We start from the raw sequence: 23,572 nt of genomic DNA, 5'->3' as shown, positions 1-23,572 counted from the left end.
CATAGATTTGAAAATACCCACTATACCCGTCTAGGAAACAGAAGTATTGCTTGCCCGCTAGCCTCTCCAGCATCTGGTCAATGAAAGGTAGAGGGAAATGATCTTTCTTGGTCGCTTCATTTAACTTCCTATAATCGATGCACATCCTCCACCCAGTGACTAGTCTGGTGGGCACCAATTCATTCTTGTCGTTCTTGACCACCTGTATTCCTGACTTCTTGGGTACCATATGGACTGGACTCACCCATTCACTGTCTGGTATGGAATAAATGATTCCTAGGGAGAGTAGTTTCAATACTTCCTTCAGCACTTCCTCCCTCATGTTAGGATTCAATTTGCGTTGAGGGTCTCTGCAGGCTTTTGCTCCTTCCTCCAAGCGGATGTGATGCATGCACAAATCTGGACTAATTCCTACCAGGTCAGAGAGTGTCCACCCAATAGCCTTCTTGTTTCTTCAGATTACCTTCAGCAGTTCCTCTTCTTGTCCCTCGGTCAAGCTGCTGTTGATAATAACAGGGAAAGTTTCGTTCTCCTCTAGATAAACATACTTTAGGCCTGGTGGAAGTGTTTTCAGCTCTTTCTTGGGAACATCTTTTTCCTGGGGCAAGGGATTTTTCTCTGTTACTTCCGTAGTCATTCCCTTCCTTGACCCAGCAGAACCTTCCACACTCGCCACATAAGGTGTATTCCTTGACCTGGCTAGCTCCGGATTTGCACAGAATTCCAGAATTGCTTCAGCTAACTCCTCATCAGATAACTCACTTGTGTTCTTTGCTTGACACCAACTGGCTACCTCTCTATCAATGTCAAGACTCATCTCGGAGTTCTCAATCTGTTCCTGCATTAATTCCGTCTCAAGATATTCCTAGACCAAAGGGTTAATAACATCTATAGCATGCATATTTTCAACGTCAAGAGGTTTCTTCATTGCCTCATCAATGCTGAATGTATATTTCTCCCCATTGTAATCAAGGCAAATTGTTCCATCAAAAACATCAATGATAGTCTTAGCGGTTCGTAGGAAGGGCCTCCCTAAAAGTACTCCGCCCGACTCAGCAGACTCATTATCACTCATCTTAATCACATGGAAATCAGCAGGGTACAAGAAGTCATGTACCCTGACTATCACATTCTCAAGCACCCCTTCAGGACAAATGCATGACCTATCCGCTAATTGAATCACAACTTTCGTATCTACCATGCCTACCCCAACTAACTTCTTGTATATGGAAAGTGGTAACACGTTTATCGACGCACCTAAATCACACATAGCATGCTCGATTTTCACATTACCAATAGAGATGGGTAAGGTGAACATACCTGGGTCATTGCATTTTGAAGGCATCTTCATTTTCTGAATTACTGCGGAGACATTCTCGCCTATCAGAATTTTCCCACTGGGCCTAGCCTTCCCAGCTATAAATTCCTTGATGAACTTGCTAAATACTGGCATCTTCAGGGCCTGTAAAAATGGCAGATTGATTTCCAACTTCCCAAAAATGTCCATGAAGTCTACCGGTTCTTCCTTCTGTTTCTTGGCTTCCCCCCGACTCGGAAAAGGTTTCAGTCGCTTCCCTGCTCCGGTAGAACTTTCAGCTGATAACTCTCCAGTTTCTTTTCCCACTGCCCCATCTTCCAACTCCGGCTCTGGATCGAGGAAGAATGGTTCGGTCGGTCTAGGCAATTGTTTCTCCAAATCTTTCTCCTCAAGGTCATCCTTGACCAAGGGACTTCCTCCCTCCAAGTGTCTGGGTCTGGGAGTTGTATCCTCTTTCTTCTTGCCTTCCTTAGGATCTGTCCCCTCCTTTGTTCTCACCACCGGTCCCTCATATCCTTTCCCGGACCTCAAGGTAATCTGACTTATATTAGCTCTATCAGGTGGCCTTACTGAGGCCGGAATTTTTCCTTCGTTTCCCCGCATGTCACTCAAAGAAGAGGCTATTTGGGACAATTGCTTAGCCAACATATCCATGACTGCTTTCTGCTCCTGTTGAGCATCTTGCAGCTTGTGCACTACGTCATTGTTCGATTGCAGGTTGTTTTGCATATGTTGCTGAGAACTGACGAGGTCTTGCACCATATCATCGATATTCTTTGTTAACTTTGGTGGTTGACTGGGTCCCGGCCCTATACTCAGAGTCGGTCCACTTGCTTGATTCTGACGAGCGTTTCCTTGACCGCCTGAAGAGTTATTGTATTGATTTCCTTGGCCCTGGTAATTGTTTTGGAAATTCCTTTGGTGCGGTGGTACATAAGGGTTCCCTTGATAATTCTGATTCCTGTTTCCCCAGCTCGAGTGGTCTCCTTGGTTCCGATTAATCCAGTTGCCCTGCCCCTCTTGATTCCTTCCTGACCAGTTACCTTGTCTTTCGGGCTGAGGTGCAAACTGCTGACTTTGTTGTGGTGCCGGCTGATTCTGTTCGTTGTCAGTCCATCTGAAATTCGGATGGTTTCTCCAAGGCGCATCTCTCTGTCTCCCTGGATTCCAGCTCCCATCGGGATTCCAACTTCCCATTGCATTGACCTGGGCCTGATAATCTCCTTCCTGGGTCCCGTAATATTGTTGCATTTGATTATCTCCTGGACCAGGAGATTTCTCCTTCCCTTGTGAAGCCAGTGGAATCGTCTTTTCAATCGCGTTCAAAAGAGCCTTCTCGAGCCTATCAATCCTCGCTTCGACTTTGTTATCTTCTTGTTCTCTCCCAGCATGCACCGATCCTCTTTTCACTGCATTCCTAGGGTTATCGTACGCCTTCTTAGCGTCAATCAACTTCCCTAGGATCTCTCTTGCCTCACTTCCCATTTTTCTTGTGAAATTTCCCCACTCGAGGAGTTCATTAAGTCCTTTGACTCGGGAGTGGCTCCTTCGTAAAACAGAGAGTAGGTCTCTGCCTCTATCATCCGGTGATTCGGGCATGCATCCAACAACCCCTTAAATCTCGACCAGTACTGACTCAACGATTCATCGTAATCTTGCTTACACTCTAGTATTTCTTTCTTAAGTGCATTCGTCTTGTTGGATGGGAAGAAATAATCTAAGAATTCCAACTTGAAGTCCCTCCACGTGCGGATAGAATCCGGAGGCAACCTCAATAGCCACGTATTAGCTTCCCCCTTCAAGGTAAACGGAATCGCTCGTAAGCGATAATCCTCCTCTGTTGCATCATTCGGCCTCTTCTGAATACCACATAACTTACTGAATTCATTTAAGAACTCATACGGACACTCATTTCTACGCCCAGAGAACGTCGGCAAGATGCCAAGTACGTTTGTCTTGATCTCGATAGTCCTCTGGCGTGGATTCATTACTATAGCTTGAGCTGGTTCTCCATCTAAATGGGCAGTGAGAGAGCCGATTTCTGGATCTGGGTCTACCACCTGCGCCATGACTAATTCCTCTGCTTCCCCTGTTTCTGACTCTGTTTCTGATTCGGGTGGTGATTCTGGATCTTTGCGTCCTGACGACGTCCAAGATTCGTCGCTAGTAAATTCACTCGGAAACGGGCCTCCTGTGGTGAACCCTGATCTGGTGGTTACAGTAGAGACTGTATCCTTAACCCGCCAACCAAACTGGCCGTGTGTCCACCCAGATGAGTTGCTCCAGTAGGTAGACCTTGAGCCTCTGCTCATAAACTGCAAAACAAAAAGAGAAAGAAAACAAATCAAAACTATTTACACCACAGACTCTGAACACTAGCACTAAGCACGCCATCCATCCCCGGCAACGACGCCATTTGAAGGACGAGAAATCTAGTGAGTTGTGCGCTTGCAAAAATCGATCTGAGCAACTGCTAGGTCGAGACACCACGCTTCTCCGAATTAACTGAATCACAGGGTCCAGTAACTCGAGGGATCGAATGGCGCTTCGGTCGTTGGGCACTCACGACTCTCCTTCAACAATTAAATTTCCTCAACCCGAATACTATGGATTAGTATAGGGAAGTGGAGTCGATCCCACAGAGATGGATTCGTAGGCTAGTATTGAGAGAATTTGGACAAAATGGCTGCTGCCACGCAAAAGGGGTTGAGATTTTAACTACTACTAGACCTAGGCACAAAACGTAAATACTAGACCGAAGAACAAGGACTCTTAAACCAAGTAACAGGCAGAAAAAGTTAAACAATTCCTAGACCGAGTACATAACTACCGATAACCACTAGACAAAGGAAATAAAAAGTGGGGACCATGAAAGCCAAGCCTGACAACGTACGGTAAAGCTGCAGCTAACAATCTTCATGCACTTTTCTAACTAATTCAGATTCGCAAATGGAGAAAACAGAGGAAATGCCCAGATTCAAACATAATAAACAGATTTGGTCGACGGAAACTTACAATAACTCGAAAATACGACAGATCTACGTAAACTAGGCGAAATGAAATGTAAATACGTAAACTAGGCATGGAAATCAAGTACTCCTTCTCAGATTACGTCGGACGCTTAATCCACTCCGGATCCAAGCCATCCGAACCCAACGAACAGCAAAACCAACGCCATAACTCCGATTTTCACAGATCTACTCCGATCTCAATCAATCATGAACAATCTGCAAACAAATCACAAACTCCAGCAAAACCCAACCTCCGATTCATCCAAAAAGCAGAACCATTCTTCAGATCCAAACAACAAGTATCGGCAATAAATCAGAACCAACTGCAAAAATAACTAACTCCGACAATCCTAACTCGAAATCAATCGAACTCAACCAGCAAACCAGAAATGAACACAATAGACATAAGCGAAAGTAAAATCCGAAATAAAACAGGAAATATTGGTTGTCAAAACAAAACCGAGCTTCGAACAGCGAAGCTCGGCGGAATCAGTGTAAATAGCAACGGAAATGTAAATTGTTTCTTCGCCCTTGAACTAGGACGGTGTTACAACCCTCGAACCATTGTCGGAAAGCTAAACGTGAACCACCAGTCGAGTGCTAACTGGAATCTCTCGCAAATTCAGAGTCAAGTGTGTGGAAAGGTGAATCGAGCAAGGAGCTGTTAGTGAGGCCTCCACCGAGAAGGTCCCTCCAGCCTGCATGCTTCTCCCTTTTATAGATGCGGACATAGCCTTCTAGAGTTTTCGTAGAAATCCCTATTCTACCCTTCAACTCCGAGGCTTCCTCCGTCTAGCAATTTCCTTCCAATTGTTCACCCTTTCGCCAGTTTCCTAGGACCATGCAAGCGTCCTCTTCTTTTCCTGGATCTGGCGAAAAACTTCACAGACCTGACTTAATTCAATGCGTTAGACCCAGCAATTTCATGAAATGAACCCCTAGACCGATGCATGAAATTAGCCTTATCAAACTCCTTGTCATAAGTGGGATAGTTTAGATGAGTTTGATTCAATTTCTCCGAGAAATAAGCAATAGGTCTCCCTTCTTGCATCAAAACTCCCCCAATTCCCACACCACTAGCATCACACTCCAACTCAAAAGTTTTCTCAAAATTGGGTAAAGCAAGTAAAGGTGCATGTGTGAGATCGTGCTTCAAAGCTTGAAAAGCATGCTCTTGCTCCTTACCCCAATTAAAGACAACATTCTTTTTAACAAGATGATTCAAAGGAGCGGCTTTGGTAGAGAAGTCCCTTACGAACCTTCTATAGAAACTAGCAAGGCCGTGGAAAGAGCGAACTTCACTAACATTCCTAGGTGTAGGCCACTCCTTTATGACCCGAATCTTTTCCTCATCTACCTTGACACCATCACTCCCCACAACAAATCCAAGAAAAACAACTTCATCCACACAAAACACACATTTTGGCAACTTGGCATACAACCTATGTTCTTTCAAAAGCAAAAGTACCTCCCTAAGGTGTTTAGCATGTTCCTCGACATTTGGGCTATATATCAAAATATCATCAAAATAAACCACAACAAACTTTCCTATCAAAGGCCTAAGCACATGGTTCATTAGTCTCATGAAAGTAGAAGGAGCGTTAGTTAAACCGAAAGGCATGACTAACCACTCATATAACCCAAATTTAGTTTTGAAAGCCGTTTTCCACTCATCGCCTTCTTTCATCCTAATTTGGTGATAGCCACTAGCAAGATCAATTTTAGAAAAACAAGTAGCGCCACACAAGTCTTCAAGCATATCATCAAGCCTAGGTATGGGATGCATATACTTAATGGTGATCTTATTAATGGCCCTACAATCAACACACATGCGCCAAGAACTATCTTTCTTAGGTACAAGTATGACCGGCACGGCACAAGGAGAAAGAGATTCACGGATTAAACCTTTGGCAAGGAGTCCCTCAACTTGCCTTTGTAACTCCTTAGTCTCATTCGGATTGGCCTTGTAGGCGGGCCGATTTGGTAGAGACGCCCCGGGCAAGAAATCCATTTGATGTTCAATTCCCCTAATGGGTGGTAGCTCATTGGGAAGCTCTTCCGGGAACACATCTTCAAATTCCTGCAAAACAATTTGAATAGCTTTTGAAATTTCCTCATGGTTAGTGTTAGTCACACAAATTTGCCTTGGAATGGCAAGGAGTAAAGGAGATTTGTTTTTTAGTGCCCACCCAAGCTCGGATTTAGTAGCTAAGAGACACTCTCTTCTCTCGGAAGTGGAATGAGGAGCACTCATTTTTTCTTTGGACTTTCTCTCACCAACCCCACACTCACTTGGCTTTTTTATCTCACAATCTCTCACAAGCCTTTTTTCCTTCTCACGCTCCTTGCTCAAATGCTTATGGGCCTCAAAAATCTCATTAGGAGTCAAAGGCTTCAATCGAATCCTTTTGCCGCGGGAGACAAATGAGTACTCATTGGTGTAACCATCCTTTGTCACCTTGTTGTCGTATTCCCAAGGTCGGCCAAGTAGTATGTGGCAAGCGGACATTGGAATGACATCACAAAGCACTTCCTCCTCGAACTCGCCCACTCTCATTGGGACCTTGACTCGTGTAGTGACCTTGAGATCACCACTATCTCCCAACCATTGTAACCGGTAAGGGCTTGGATGTTTCAACTCTTGAAGTTTCAACTTGGGGACTAGCTTGTCACTAATCACGTTGGTGCAACTCCCTCCATCGATGATTACTAAGCAAGTTTTGGTCAACACCTTGCACTTCATGTGGAAGATGTTAGAGCGTTGTTCCTTGTGCTCCTCTTGCCTTGGTTGTACGTTTAGCACCCTTAGGACCACCATGTTGTTCATTCTCTCGGTCAATTCCTCCTCACTTGAAAACTCAATATTAGTATTTGGGCAAAGCTCCTCGTCTCCACCAATCTCCGACCCCTCTTCATCTTCACTATAGATATTCCCATCTTGCCCTATCACCATCACCCTTTGATTTATGCACTCCCGGGCATAGTGACCATACCCTTTGCATTTGAAGCATTGGGCTCTCATTTCGACCACTTGTTCCGCCCCCTTTGCCGGTGGTGGGGCCGGTAATGCCTTCAATGGGGTCTTATTGATGGGGTTAGCCACATGGCCTACCCCTTCCTTCCTAAGGGGTGCACTCCACCTACTTCCGCCGGCTCCCGCCGAGGTGTGTTGGGTGGTCACCTTGCCCTTGCTCACGGACTTCTCTTTCCCTTGCCTCTCAAATGTCTCGGCAAAACCAACGACTTCGTCCATGGTCAAGCCCCTCATGGCTTCAATTTAGACCTTATGTTTCAAGTGTACGTTGAGGCCGTGAATGAAGCGGTCTTGGGTAGCTTCTTCACTCTCTTCATGTCCCACTTTTCCCTTTAGAGCTATCAACTCGTAGTAATAGTCCATGACACTTTTATTGCCTTGCCTCAAGTCTTGCAACTCTCCTCTTAACTTGTGGTAATGAGACTTAGGTACGAATGTAGACCTCATTAGATTGTTCAACTCGACCCATGACCTCAATTTCCCCTTTCTCGAGGCTCGCCTATTTCTCATAAGTTCGGTCCACCAAGTGTTGGCGTGCCCCCGGAATTCGGCTAGGACGAGTTTGATTTTATCCTCCTCGGAGTAGTTGTGTAAGGAGAATATCTTGTCAACTTGGGATTCCCACTCTAGGTAGGTGTCGGGTTCAAACTTCCCATGGAATTCCGGAATAGTGTGTTTGAAATTCCTCGACGGGTCGTCATACCGGTCTCCTCTCCTCTCGTGCCCACCTCGATTGTTTCCATGGCCTCTATTGGCGCCATATCCTCCACCTCTCCCATTATGATGTTGCCATGCGCCCTCATGCCATCCCTCCATATCATAGTAATGATGTTCGCTTGGGTGGTTAGAGTATGTAGCCTCACTCCTTCTAGAACTTCGTCCTCCCCTACTTCCACCATGACGACTAGATGGTAATGAGTAATTGTTTTCTATTTGTTCCCTTAGGATAGCAACATCCTCATGAAGTGCCGTGAAATCTCCTTGCATTGCATTCATATTCCCTCGCACCTCATGTAACTCCTTCATAATGGCGGAAAACATATCCTTTGTAGTTCCCTCGGAAGAAGAAGCAACTTCCCTTACGGGTGAGTTGTGCCTTGAGTTTGTATTTCTAGGTTCCACCATCTTGAGTACCTACAAAATAATTTTCACAAAGCTAGGGACAAGTCCCTCTTGTCAGTAACACAAAAAAAACGCACACACCCGAGAATGGAGGTTTTAGTGAGGAGCTCACTTCCCACAATGTAAAATCCCCTTTCCCCAAACTCACACCCAATGTCACTCGGAAGGCTTAGAAATTTGGTGGCTGAGATACGCTCCCTCACTTGCTCTCAATGAATGTTCATCCACAAGGGTAACACAATCCACAAACAAAGTATACAACTAGACAAGTAATTACTAGTCTTAGAAGCCACAAGGTAAGTGAAAGCAAGGTGCTAGGCCAAAGGGACAAAACAACAAACACTTTGTGTGCATAAATTCAATCAACAACAATAGACCCAACAATTGATGTAATTTTGGTCTACAACTTTGGAATAATCACATTGACATACCCAATGACACATATAACAATTTATAGCTAAAGCCCATGGATATATTTTGAAGTATGACTTTTTTTTTTTGACAATTTCTTTTTTTTTTTGTTTTTTTTTTGGTTCAAACTTACAAGAACAAGAACCAATGGCTCTTGATACCAAATAATGTGAATCTTAAGGATTCAATAAACATATGTTGCCCGGATTTGTTCTTGCAATAATATCCAATAACCCAAATAAGAAATATGACAATAAAAAGATGGAAAAGAAGAAGAAGATGATAAGTGTTATGATTTAGATTCAAGCTCAAGAAAGAAAAACCCAATGACTACTTTCACAAACAAAAACCTAATGGCTCCACCAACTAGCAACACAAGAACTAGCAAGCATACCTTAACAAATAATCTAAGCCCGGCAATAGATTAAATGCAACCACAAGGGATTTTGGATAAATCTTCAATGATGAAGATGGGTGCTCCAATGGAGTCTTTGTTCTTCAATAATGTTCAAAAGTCCCCCCACAAAACCCTAGACATTGGTATTTATACAAGGGACTAAAAGTGCTAAATAAAAGAAACAAAAAGAGTCCAAAAACGCAAGTCGCGCAACACGCCCGGTCGAGCGAACTTTCTGGAATTCGCGACCAAAAACTGACAGAAAGCCCGGTCGGGCGTTTTCCCCTTGAAAATTGCCCGGTCGGGCGATTTCTCTGGAATCCTCCAAAAGCACTATCTTCGTCTTCTAAAGGGCTTCGCGTGAGTATCTTGTACGCCCCAATCGGAGTCCGGATGAGAGAGTTATGGCCATTATACGAACGTCGCGCATTGAAGCGGTGATGACTCCAAAAGACATGTCTTGACGAGCGTCGCTTCCGTTCCGTCCTCCCACGAGGCCTTGAGCACCATTTTCAGCTTCCGGTCGTCCTCTACTCGAGCTCTCTCTTCGGATGAGCTTATTCCACAGATGAATGTGCTTAAAGCTTCTTGCATCTTCTTTGTCATTGCCCTTGTCATTGGTCGATGAATGTCCTTAGTGGGGTTGATCAAACGATGCGAGACTTGTGGATTCGCATCACACGTGCTTCCAACTAACGCCAATTTCAATCCTTTTCTAATTAAATTTTCTAACTACATCATAGTGTGTGATCGATTGTTTCCACTTTTCACCGACTGCCCCTGTATACTATTAATATAATACTACTACTACTACTACTACTACTACTACTACTACTACTACTACTACTACTACTACTAAGGGTGCGTCTGGTAGCCACCACAAATTTTAACATGATTATATTGTTAATGGGCTTTCCTAAATTGGTTGGTAGGCTTATACATTGTTTGGTTCAGCCCATGTAGGCTGATTGGGCTTATATATAATGTTTGGTTCAAGCAGGGTGTGAAGGAAACAAAATCTATTGTGACTAAATTACCCTCTCATCGTGAGGAAGTAAATTAGCGGCGATCCACCAAAATTTGGAGCCAAATTAGGCGGTAAATTACGATTGATTCCCGCCAAATCACTCCGAAACTTCATTATGCAGCATAACTAGGTTACTTAAATGTTGGATGTTAGTTACCAGTATTGTATCATCAGCAAGCAGAACGCCTCATCGAGCATACCCGAACCGGCTAGCATTTTGAGCCGCTGAAACAAGGTTAGTGATAGCTCACTGATCTGTTGATGTGTATTTATGTTGCTATGGAATACGTATTCTTCGATGCCTATTGAGCACAAATTTCGGTCATGCGATTGCTTATCCTCTTGTTGTATTCCGACACAAATATATACGATGGTGTTCACTACTTGGTCTTGTTAGTCGTACTAGTCGCACTGATTATGTTATATGCGTAATGTCACAGCCATGGCGTCGAAGGGAAAGGCGAAGGTGACGTGCAACGGGAGTCAATCTGGTATGGAATCGACTTTATATGTCAATTGTAGTGTATGAGTCTGTGTTGAGTGGATGTTACTCTGTGTTATGTGATGTGGGTGTAGTTGGAGCATCGGGTGGTCCGTCTGGGGTTGTTAAGCCGGAACGTACGCGGCGTTCTTGGTCGAAGCGAGAGGAAGAGGTTATGATCATGGCTTTGCACGACATCGTTGCGGGAGGTTGGAAGGCGGACAACGGATTCCGGCCCGGGCACTCTAAAATGATATACAACGTGCTGAAACGGGAGATCCCGAACACTGAGTTGAGGGTGTCGCCGCACATCAACTCCAAGATCGCCACTTGGAAGAGAGACTATCACTCGTTGTCCAATATCCTAAACCGTAGTGGAATCGGCTTCAACTCAGACGGTGGGCATAGAATTGAGTGTAACGATGACCAATGGGCTCAAATTGTTAAGGTATTTTATGGTGAGCTTTGACACATTCACATTGATCATTTCCTTTAACATCAAACCTGCTATCTAGTCTGACAGCCACGCCAAACATATGCGCCACAAAGCTTGGCCCTTCTACGAAGACTGGAAAATGATCTTCGGTAAGGATCGCGCATCGGGTGGACATGCGGATGAGGTGTCTGAAGCTGATGATGTTCTCCACGGCTCAGACGCATCCATCGCTGATGAGTCCCAACCCACTATGAGTCCTTACCACCTCGACGACTTCTTCCCCGAGGAACAGATCAATGAAGGGCTCAATTATGATGGGCACGGGTTTGATGCCTTTGTTGACAGTGACACAAAAAGCATACCAAGCCCACCTGCTCCCAAGAAGGCACTCCGCAAGCGCAAGGTCGAAGAAGTTATGGAGTCGATGTTGGACGCGATGACCAAGATGAATGAGAATACCAGCGACCGCCTCAACACTATCTCTATGCGCATCGGATACGACTTTGATCTGAGTACAAAGCGAGTGGAAGTCGCGAAAATGCTAGATGGAATCCCAGAAATCACCAAGAAGCAGAAGTTTATGGCATGCGACATACTTGTTAAGGAACCCGAACGACTGGACTTATTCTGCGGCTTCTCCATCGTCGACAAGGCGGATTACATTATCCACATCCTGGAGGAGAAGCTTGCTATGTAGGGTTGGGCGTGTCCTGCTTCATGGATGGAGATGTTTTTTTGGTTCAACATTCCACTTATTTTGCATATAGCGGTGTGGGATGCAGACACATAATTTCAATCCAGATGCATAAGTACTAGTTATGTGGATGTCTAAGCGGTAGTTATGTGGACTTCTCTGTATTAGGTGGCAACTAGTAGATGGTAGAATAGTTGTCGTTTACTTTGATATATACATTTGCATGAGTGTACCTCATTTTGATAGAAGTAATCTAATGATGTTGTGGGCTCTTAAATAACAGTGCGTTAAGCTGTGATTTATAGTTGCTTGACCACTTTACCTATACAGCTTCATGAATATCAGTTGTTTTGTGTTCCAAAAAACATTTTTTTGCATGATGAAATATCATTCACAGCCCTTGATGTTAGATTTCTCAGAACGATTTTGCTATGAGAATTTACTTTTAATCCTGGAATTCTCTATTGGGTTTTGACATTTGCTGCGTAGGAAGTGGTTTTAGCTAATGTGTTCTTAGGCATATTCTTTCTACTAAATTTTGCAATTAATTTTCTGCAATCTGTACTTGTTCTTTTACTTTATTTGAGCTTTATATGTATAAAGTTTTCACATTTAGTTTGCTTTATGCATGTGAGGCCTGAAATATTTATTTCTTTGGCTCAAGATTTCTTCCACCAAAATCACCTCAAAATCACCTCACAAAATTCTTAGTTCGCTAATCTTTATTCTAAAATCACCTCAAACTCCATTTTTTTTAGATTACATTATAGCTTTGGGAAAAAAAACTTAATTGATTTGGGATTGAAAGGAAATTGAACAAAAATTGAGGAAATTAGAAGTTGACTTTGGGGGAGATTTGAAGTGAAAAAGAAGACGTGCCGATTTGTGTTGATGAATTGTTAATTCTTCAAGCTTACTTACTCCATGAATCAAAGGATTCTTCTTCCATTGTCAATTGCTCCTAGTTTGATTATGCTTGGCTAAAAATCGTTTTATCCGTGAATGTTTGGAGTAACACGTTCTTCTCTTAATTCGCCTTTCTTGTTTAATCTTTTGTAATTGCTTTAGCTTAATTTTGAAATCAAAATCCTCAAATCAAATCATCTTTTAGTATGTGTTTTCTATGTCTTAGAGTTAAATAATCTTTCCTTCCCTGTGGTTTTATATGCAATTTCTCCAGCTAAACTATCATTTTTATAAGCTAACTGTCATTTTATCCGCTTAGATTATCATTTTATTAAACAAAAATGTCATTTTATAAACCAAAAATACCTATCATTCTATCGGCTGAAAGTATCATTCTATCGGATGAAAGTATCATTCTATCGGGCAAAAGTATCATTTTATCAGTTTTATGTCATTTTGTCACTTTAAAGTATCATTTTTCAGCTTATATGCAATTTCTCCAGCTAAACTATCATTTTTATAAGCTAACTGTCATTTTATCCGCTTATATTATCATTTTATAAGGTAAAAGTATCATTTTATTAAACAAAAATGTCATTTTATATACCAAAAATACCTATCATTCTATCGGCTGAAAGTATCATTCTACCCGGCAAAACTATCATTTTATAGGCTGAAAGTATCATTCTATCGGGCAAAGGTATCATTTTATCAGTTTTATGTCATTTTGTCACGTTAAAGTATCATTTTATCAGCTTATATGCAATTTCTCCAGCTAAACTATCATTTTTATAAGCTAACTGTCATTTTATCCGCTTAGATTATCATTTTATAAGGTAAAAGTATCATTTTATTGAACAAAAATGTCATTTTATACACCAAAAATACCTATCATTCTACCCGGCAAAACTATCATTCTATCGGCTGAAAGTATCATTCTATAGGCTGAAAGTATCATTCTATCGGGCAAAAGTATCATTTTATCAGTTTTATGTCATTTTGTCACGTTAAAGTATCATTTTATCAGCTTATATGCAATTTCTCCTGCTAAACTATCATTTTTATAAGCTAACTGTCATTTTATCCGCTTAGATTATCATTCTATAAGGTAAAAGTATCATTTTATTGAACAAAAATGTCATTTTATACACCAAAAATACCTATCATTCTATCGGCTGAAAGTATCATTCTATCGTCTGAAAGTATCATTCTACGGCAAAAGTATCATTTTATCCCATCAAACTATCATTTTATGATATAAAAGTATCAGAGTTGAATTGAAAAAGCTTATGGGCTGGTCGAGTTTTCCCTCTTTCAACTTAAAATGCTTTTCTATCTTGTTAGTTGCTGTTAATCATAAAAAATGTGCAGGTTTAAAATTTTATTCACAAAAGCATATGCTTTAATATGTTAGGGCTTGATTGTTTAGAAACTGAGTTTTTGATGGATGGAAGCACACTCTGTTTCAGATGAGCAGAAGAATGTTGAGGTTGTGAACAAATAATGAAACATTTCGACATCATTTTATCCCCTCAAACTATCATTTTATGATGTAAAAGTATCATTTTATCATCCAAAGAACTAAAACTATCATTATGAAACAAAAATATCATTTTATCATTTGAAACTATCATTTTGTCCCCTCAAACTATCTTTTTATGATGCAAAAGTATCATTTTATCCAACAAAAGAACTCAAACAATCAATTTATCATGCAAAAGTATCATTTTATCATTTGAAACTATCATTTTGTTCCCTCAAACTATCATTTTATGATGCAAAAGTATCATTTTATCCAACCAAAAAACTCAAACAATCAATTTATCATGCAAAAGTATCATTTTATCATTTGAAACTATCATTTTGTTCCCTCAAACTATCATTTTATGATGCAAAAGTATCATTTTATCCAACCAAAGAACTCAAACAATCAATTTATCATGTAAAAGTATCATTTTATCATTTGAAACTATCATTTTGTCCCCTCAAACTATCGTTTTATGATGTAAAAGTATCATTTTATCATCCAAAAATCTAAAACTATTATTCTTTTTTTCATACTTAACTAAATTTACATTAAAACTAGCATAGTCCATAAAATCTTTATTTTTAAGGAACTAATGAGGTAGAATAAAGAAAAATAAATAAATAACGAAAGTATCATTTAATTAGATTATCCATAGTGTTTAAGAACGAAATTAATCAATGTCAATATCACTCTCATCTCATGTATTAAATCATTCCACAATAAGAACACAAATCTAACCATTCAACACTAACCATCTCATGTATTAAATCATTCCACAATAAGAACACAAATCTAACCATTCAACACTAGCTACTGAGCTTAAATCATTCCACAATAAGAACGAAATCGCGGTATACCGCATATTGCGGTATACTGAAATCACGGTTCGATCAACTAAACAACAAGGACTCAGCTAACACCTACTAATTCTCCCACATGTAGTTCGCCATATCAACACGCTTTTGATTCCAACCGGGTGACGCTTCAATTGTATCGACAAACTGGACTTCAGCTGGTGGTTCTGACTGCGCACCCTCATGGTACCCGTCTCCATCTCCGTGTAGTGCATCTAGTTCTACTTCAACCGGATCCACACCCATTTCCCCTCGAACATAATTATGCAGGAGGAAGCAACACATAATCAGACGGGTTTGAGTTTCGATTGGGTAGAAACTAGCGCTGCGCAATATACCCCATCGCATCTTCAGAATTGCAAACGCACGCTCGATGACATTACGGGCCATTGTATGTCGCATGTTGAACACTTACTTGGGTGAGGCTGGTCTCTGATTGTTAGGGCCCCATTCCTTGAGATGGTAGCGCACGCCTTTAAAAGGTGTTAGGAAACCTTCGCTGTTGGCATCCCATTGTCACACAAATAGTACGAACCTTATGCAAAATGCAAGTTAGCTACAATCTGAGGTATATAAAACAATCGAAGCCACTTAAATCCAATTAAAATGTAATCAAGTTCAATCCAATCGATGCCAGTCAAAGTTTATACCTTTAGGAACTTTGAGACCATTGGGTTGAGTAACAGCATCCCTCAGAACCCTTGAATCTGCAACGGACCCCTCCCATCCCGATAGAATGTACACAAACCGAATAAACCTGTCGCACACGGCTAGTGTGTTCGTTGCGATTTCACCCTTCCTAGACCTATACCGAGGAGCATCTGTTGTACTAACACGGACATTAATGTACGTCCCGTCTAGTGCACCTAGGCAGCCCTGTGAAACGTACAAGTTAATAAGCATAAACACGCCAACGAAGTCAGGTGTTTGGATAACGATTTGTTTACCTTAAACCATTTCCATCTTGGATTGTCACAACTGTCATCGACCAGAGACGGTTGCACGAATAGGGTTCGGTGCAGATGAATAACCCCGCGCATAACCTCATGGATGTAGCGACTCACAGTATGTTTTGACCGAAGAAATTGGAACCCAACAACACGATTTTTTGTGTGATGAGCCAGAGTGCTAAGGAACATTGCAACCTGCTCCTCCACGCGAACATACCTTTGATCAACTAATCCACACCTATCACGAAGAATGCGACATAGGCGCCCAAATGCATTGCGGTCCATACGCAGATTGTTGATGCAGTCCACGTCAGTCACCCCAGTAAGCCGGTTCATATGTGAGACTTGAGCTGGAATTTTTTCTGACATGCTGTAAGACCCCCGTGTTTCCTCATCTCGGGCTTTGTTCGAATTGTATAACAAGCTGCTAACCATATTTAAAATGGTCAAGTAGTTCTGTTGATGGTCACGGATAATGTCCTCAATCATGACTATCGCGGCCTCCACCTCCTTTCGCTTTCTCTGCCTTGGGTCTTCTATTCTGAAAATTGACAATCAGGAGTTAATATCCAAGGGTTTATACCATGCAATCAGGAGCATGCTCGACTACAACAAGAACCAAATAAAGAGAGCTCTATCACAAAGAGACTAGGTTGCTGGAACGAGGGACGTTAGTATAGATGTAATCTTAAATAACCGAATAACAACCACTGAAATCAATCCAGAAATAGTCCATTCACACCTCCAAATTCGAACTAGTTGGTTACTTAGGAACAACAACATAGAAACACAAATAAATTAGAGTAGGTGCACAAGATCTCCTCTCATTTGAGTGACATTTTTTAAGGCCGTACCAAATCAATTATTCAAGACAAAGTAAAAAACATATGCAATTTTACAAACTTTGCTCAAAGAACAGAAGCAAGGAAATACGGCAATAACATATTTCAAATCTTAAACAACCAGACCGATAACATATTCTAATCTTAATCAAACAGATTGCAATCCACAAAAGCTCAAATTTGAACTAATACGGCAGCACGGAACGACAACTTAGAAGCACGTCCTAGCTTTTCGTAGATGCTCAAAAAGCTATCCTAAAAAATGATTCAATTAATGGAGGATACATGACGAAATAAACTCTGCAACCCAGACTGATCGAAGACAAATTCGCAAAATTGGCACAAATCCATAAAGAATGCAACATCACAACCAGACACAAGTTGCATATTCAAAACATAAACCTACAGATCGACCTTGAAAACAATGCAATTCTACCGTTTGGTAGTTTTATAGCTACAGATGCAGAGACAAATTTGTTCAAATCAAACACAAATTCAAACATCAACACCAAATTCATATTCACTGCCAACAGATCGAACCCCAAAACTCGATAAATCGACATACCCAGACAAAGGTAATGCGAACGAACCGGAATTGAAAAGAGTCCGACACCGGCGAATGTCGATTCGCACACCGACGACCAAATTTCAGCTGCGAACGGTGCACAAAACAAAAGGAATTAACGACTTCAAAGGGCAAATTGGTACAAATGTAAACTTTTCAGCCTAATCGACGGAAGTCGAAAACTAATACCACACCCTCACCTTGATAGAGTTGACTCAAATGCGCCGATAGTAGTATGTGAAAGCCTGAAACCCGACTGTTGTTTTCCGGGTCGGCCGATTGGTGTGAGGCGTACCAAACGGTGGATTAGGCGTGATGGAAGTTGGGTTTCACAGCAAATGAGGGCTACCAGACGAGCCCTAAAAAATAGGCCTTTGCATTCTCGATAGTGATCAAATTTGTAGTAATACCGGCAATAATATATTTATGTAATTCAAATAAAACATGAAAACTCCAAAATAATGATCCCCATAAAAGTAGCAATAATATTAGTACTAGTTTCAAGGCTTCAACAAGCCAAGCTTGACCATGTATTGTGAACTAATTATGAAACAGGAAATTTCGTCAATTACAACCCTTTCTTTCCAAATCCAGTATACTTATCCCAAAAATTAAATACAGTGTTGATAATTAATTAATTTATTTAAAAAAAAAAGAATCATTCATTAGTATTAAGGGGAGTGAGCAAAGATGTATTGGAGAAGAAGGCGTCTAAATTCCCCATGACAATCTTGAAGGCGTCGAAGAAGGCTTCCTGGGTGAAGGCGGCGCGATGAGGCGACAACACCAGGTTGTCCAGCCGGAAGAGCTGGGAGGGGACACGTGGCTCATTCTCGTAGACATCGATGGCTGCGCCGGCGATCTTGCCGTCGACCAAGTAGTTGACCAGTGTCTCCTCATCAACAATTGGGCCTCGCCCTATGTTGATAAGGATGCCCTTCTCTCCTAGCACCTCCTCGTTTATGATATGACGTGTCTTTTCGGTGAGCGAGCAACAAATTATTAAGATGTCGGATTGCGATGCGAGGTCCACCACCGTAGGATAGAAATCGTAGGCCGCCGATTGCTTCTTGGTTCTTGAATTGTATGAGACTTTGCACCCGAATGCCTCCACCCTTTTTGCTAATTTGGTGCCGATGTTGCCCAACCCTACTATTCCAACTCTTTTGCCTCGCACCTTTATTTATTCACATACAAACTTCCAATTTCAATTCTGATTACTAACGTCATTACATTTACTCGCCTATTTTTAGCAGAGAAGCGACAAGATCCTGAATGCCGCTTTCTCGCCACATGACAGTGACACCACTTATTACTTAATAATACTACAAAATATAATAGAAACTGAATTGAAAAAAGTTAGAACAAAATAAACTACCTTGCGACCGACAGGGAACTCGGGGGTGAGCGGCCAGGAGCCGCGGCGGACGAAGGCGTCGGCGCGGCTGATGCGGCGCAGGACGTCGATGAGCAGGCCGACGCCGTAGTCGGCGGTGTCCTCGGAGAAGACGTCGCCGGTGTTGGTGACGGAGATGCCGCGGCGGTGGCACTCGGCGAGATCGATGTGGTTGACGCCGGTGCCGTCGGCGACGACGAGCTGGAGCGCCGGGAGCTGGAGGAGGAGGTCGGCCGTGATCCGCGTGACGATGGCCTCGCAGAGGATGGCGCGCGCTGACTGAGTGTGGTCGCGGAGGTACTTGTCGAGGGGGAGAGGGGATTCGAAGGCCTTGAGGACGTTGAATTTGGCGAGGAATTCCTGCTCGAACACCTTGAAGAGGAGGCCAGGGCGGAGGACGAGGAGGTCAGGGCGGTCGCCGTCGCCGTCGCCGTTTAGGTGGTGGTGGAAGCCGTTGGTTTGGGGATTGATTTCTTGACCCATTTTGTGTGTGAGGAATGGTTTGGTTTCAGTTTGAGGGAAGAATGGTGGCGTTTTCCTTGCTTTTTGTAGTTGTTCGCCATCCCAACTACTCGTTTTCTATTGTTTATATATGCAATTTTCGGTGAAATTTAATATTAGGCCTTCCACAGTAGTAATAGCCCAGCCATAGCCTAGCCACAAACTACTCCTGTCACATCATCAACACTAAAAATCCTACTGCCACATCATCAAAACAAGCAAATAGCCCAGCCAAAGCCTAGCCACATCACTCAAAATTATATAAAACAAATAATTAACAATCACACAAAATACGGAATTAAATTTACTACATAGATACGGGAAAATTCAATAATAATATTAAAATTTTAAAAATTACATTAATTAAAAAACACACTTCATTAAAATTAAAATAACATTACAACATTCTCATTAATGAGTTTGTCCCACATCGAAAGTGGAATATAAAACATTCAAGGATGTCTCTATAAAAGAGAAACAACCAAGAATGAGTTTGTCCCACATCGAAAGTGGAACATAAAACATTCAAGGATATCTCTATAAAATAGAAACAACCAAGAATGAGTTTGTCCCACATCGAAAGTGGAATATAAAACATTTAAGGATGTCTCTATAAAAGAGAAACAACCAAGAATGAGTTTGTCCCACATCGAAAGTGGAACATAAAACATTCAAGGGTGTCTCTATTAAAGAGAAACAACCAAGAATGAGTTTGTCCCACATCGAAAGTGGAACATAAAACATTCACGGATGTCTCTATAAAATAGAAACAACCAAGAATAAGTTTCATAAAAAAAATTAAATAAAAAAAATTAAAAAATCCGCTGGGCTATGCGCTCGGCGATCCGGAGCCTACAATGGCGCCGAGCGGATCGTCCAGCGCCCACACATCGCCTAACGCTAGGCGATTTTTCTTCCGGAAACCGGCTCGGCGGTTACAATGGTTCGCCTAGCGGACCGCCTAGCGCCGGGGCTCGGCTAGGCGGTGCGCTAGGCGCCATTGTGGATGGTCTTACCAGTACACATGTGGTTCAAACTTGGAAAAGTATGTTCATATTTTTTTAATCTTTCTTTTTTTTGTTATGAGATTGTAGTACTATTTATTTCATTATTTGAAACGGCAAACCTAATTAATTTCATTATTTGATTTGATACGCAAAAAAGAGAGGATCGAGAAATATTGTGTCTTGGTCTAGGTAAGGAGTAGTATTTGTTTCAGGCACAAGGGAGGTCATTGTATATGGGTTTAGGAGGTTATTTATTTATACCTAATTGCCTACTAGTATCTATAATTATAGCGCTATCAAATGTCCACGATGCATAGCATCCGATAGTTTCCTAATAAAATGCGATTAAGTAATCGGTGGGTATTCAGATGGGTAGCTAGGGTATTGAATTAAAGACGCTCGGTGGGGCCAACAGCCTCGTGTATCACATTTTTTATTTCTGTATTACTAATTGTTTTTTAAAACAAAAGAAATAATTCAGAAACAATTCCTTATTTCTATAAACAACATCATTTTATTTGTTTTTAACTCAAATACGAATTCTTCAATTTAATTTTAATTTATTTCTCTCTCTATATATAGTAGTAGTAGCATATTTTCTTCATTATACAGCCGAGTTTATGGGCTAGGGTTCCTGTCACTTCCTGCCTTGTGAGTCTCGAAAAATCTTAATAGTACATCTTTTGTTGGGTTCATTGATACGCTCGGATTTTGCACAGTTTTAAGGTCTTTATTTGGTCCATTTTTAATGTCAAAATCATAATTCATGTCCATATTTTGTATATTTTCTCTATTTTGGTATTTTGACGTGTTTTGTGAGATTTATGCATATTTGAGCCTTAAAAGACAGCAAAAAGTCGAAGTTGGAAATCTAGAGCTTTCAAGATTCCCAGCGGTCCGCTGCACAATGCACAACGACTGCTGTGACCCAACGAACGTTGAGCCAGTAGCTGTCCGCTCCGGAGAAAGTTGTACTGAAACGAAGAACACGCCAAGCGACAGCTGGGGAGTGCGCAGCGACCGCTCGAAGAGTTTCCGACGCTACTGGAATATTCACAGCGACCGCTGCAACACAGTGTAGCGACCACTATCCAAGAGGCGGAGGCTACGGATCATTGTGCAGCGACCGCTGGCCAAGGTGCAGCGGCCCGCTGCGAAAATGCAGCCCACGAATTTGACCTACTTTTTCCCCAAGATTTACCAAACTTAGCCACCTTATTCCTTATTTCATGTTGCTCGATTTTTCCCCTATAAATATCCTCTCAAACCTCTTCGTTAGTATCTTCTTTTTGCCTTGTAATTCTAGAGCATAAAATTGAGAGAGTTCTTCATTGTGCACGAGGTTGAAGAAGGAATCAAGAGAAGATCAAGGCTACAAGGATCCAAGCCCCTTAGCTCAAGTGGTTGAGGAGGGAGACAAGGATACCGCGTCATCCTAGAGGTCACGAGTTCGACCCCTGGGAGGCACATCTTGGGGATTAATTTCCCCTGGGGGGTTCTTGAGTCCTGGCCTGGACCCAGGCGCTGGGGGAGATAGGTTAACGACGTCCCCTTGATTGGGTTGATAGGTTAACTGGTCTGGACCCGTGCTTGGAGAAAGGTTGGCTGACTCGTTCCTTCCCATCCCGACAACGAAGCGCAGCTCGGTGGTAAGACGCTTCACCTCCGACCGTTACGTCGGGGGTCCGAGTCACTTCGGGGGGTAGATGGGGAACCATCGCCAATCCTCCTTTAAAAAAAAGATCAAGGCTACAAGGATTCAACCTTTGGGTTTTATTACTTTAGTTCTTATGTTCACTTTGTTTTCCCTTCATTCTATGTTTTTAGCTTATTCAATTATGTGTAACTAAATTCATAGGATTCTAGGGATGTGTTAGCAACGACTTTGGTTATACAATTCCGTTTTGTTATTTAATATCTGTTTTGTTTTTATTTCGTTCCTTTCCTAAGTTGTTCTATAATACTTACTTCACGTTTGAATGACACATTCGGTGATGATTTAATATAACATGCTACATAATTGTGAGAGGAGGTTGGCGAGTTAGATCCACATAGTCGACACTACAATTAGCTTCCCTTAAAACGGCAGTGTTAATTGAGAGTGGGGACTTTTCAAGGGTGTTAGGAGCTTTTAGGAGTTACGGATCTAGGATTGACAACCCTAGTGTTAGTAATCTACGCTTGTGCCGCATGGGCAAAACTTATGTGACTCGTTCTATCGAAGTATAAACTGTGCTAGGGTATTGTAGTTGGAATTTGTATAACCATAATTGTGAACGCACATCCCTGGAATTCTCTTATCTCTCATATTTTTACCTCTTTAATTATTCGCAATTAGTTGTTTTATTGCTTTCAAGTTGTTTTTAGTTTTCAAAATCTTCAAAACTTTCGGTTTTCCAAATAGTGAAAGAAGCTTAGTAAATGATAGCCAATTTGTGTTTGTTTTCCCTGTGTTCGATATCTGGTACTGACCTTTAGCTATACTATATATACTATGTATACTTGCAGGTTTATTTAGTGTTAATAAAAAGTGCATCATTCATGTTGGGTTTAATATGGAGCGGTTTTAATTTCCTCGGGAATTAAGACTTTATATATTGTGAGTAACAAATTTTTATGTTTCTAATAAAATTACAATAAATTTAGTTCATAGATGAGTGGATAATTTTATTAGCATCATTACTCCATAGCCATATGGTATAATCATATAGGAAGGACTTTTTGCATCATTCTTGGACACTTTTACCCTTTTAACTATTTTTGGACAATTTTATTAGCATCATTAGTCCATAGCTCTATGGTATAATCATATATGAAGGACTTTTGATTATATATCCACTAATAACTAAATTGAGTTGTAATTCTTTTTGGAATATCTCAACAAAATTGAATCATTTCCTTTTTTTTAAATAAAAATAAAATATTTAATATTTTTCTTAAATGCCATGCCACTTATGCTAACAGCTAGTTTTTGAAAGTAACACACGGATTTGATATATAAGTAAATGGTCATTTTTTATAATTTTAACTCTATTTAAAATATTAATACATACAATGAAAATTTTATGCGATAATTAAAACATTTAATGAAA

The 23,572-nt window shown here is 41.3% G+C and overlaps 3 protein-coding genes across 4 annotated transcripts; all 3 read right to left on the bottom strand.

Moving 5' to 3' along the window:
- Positions 1 to 7,606: 7,606 nt before the first annotated feature.
- LOC121798123 lies at positions 7,607 to 8,488 on the bottom strand. The gene has a single exon (XM_042197008.1). It carries the CDS (start codon positions 8,486 to 8,488, stop codon positions 7,607 to 7,609), a length of 882 nt encoding a protein of 293 aa, XP_042052942.1.
- A 6,656-nt stretch (positions 8,489 to 15,144) lies between these two features.
- LOC121796143 (glyoxylate/hydroxypyruvate reductase HPR3-like) lies at positions 15,145 to 19,515 on the bottom strand. Of its 2 annotated transcripts, none has more exons than XM_042194898.1 (6): positions 18,955 to 19,515; positions 17,777 to 18,753; positions 17,577 to 17,663; positions 16,167 to 16,710; positions 15,870 to 16,095; positions 15,145 to 15,754 (listed from the first exon to the last, which is right to left on the bottom strand). In XM_042194898.1, exons 1-2 carry the CDS (start codon positions 19,453 to 19,455, stop codon positions 18,235 to 18,237), a joined length of 1,020 nt encoding a protein of 339 aa, XP_042050832.1. In that variant the 5' UTR covers positions 19,456 to 19,515; the 3' UTR covers positions 15,145 to 15,754; positions 15,870 to 16,095; positions 16,167 to 16,710; positions 17,577 to 17,663; positions 17,777 to 18,234. The 2 variants fall into 2 exon arrangements, with proteins under 2 accessions (XP_042050832.1, XP_042050840.1); XM_042194906.1 differs by having other exon boundaries at positions 17,602 to 17,663.
- On the bottom strand, positions 15,838 to 16,658 carry LOC121798038. Its single transcript, XM_042196895.1, has 2 exons — positions 16,167 to 16,658; positions 15,838 to 16,095 (listed from the first exon to the last, which is right to left on the bottom strand). The coding sequence occupies exons 1-2, from the start codon at positions 16,656 to 16,658 to the stop codon at positions 15,838 to 15,840; spliced, it is 750 nt and encodes a 249-aa protein (XP_042052829.1).
- Positions 19,516 to 23,572: the final 4,057 nt, after the last annotated feature.

Source organism: Salvia splendens, chromosome 1 (assembly GCF_004379255.2).
Source record: "Salvia splendens isolate huo1 chromosome 1, SspV2, whole genome shotgun sequence".
Taxonomy (NCBI): domain Eukaryota; kingdom Viridiplantae; phylum Streptophyta; class Magnoliopsida; order Lamiales; family Lamiaceae; genus Salvia; species Salvia splendens.
The sequence above is the reverse complement of the archived record's forward strand: the minus strand, read 5'-3'. Positions and strand labels throughout refer to the sequence as shown.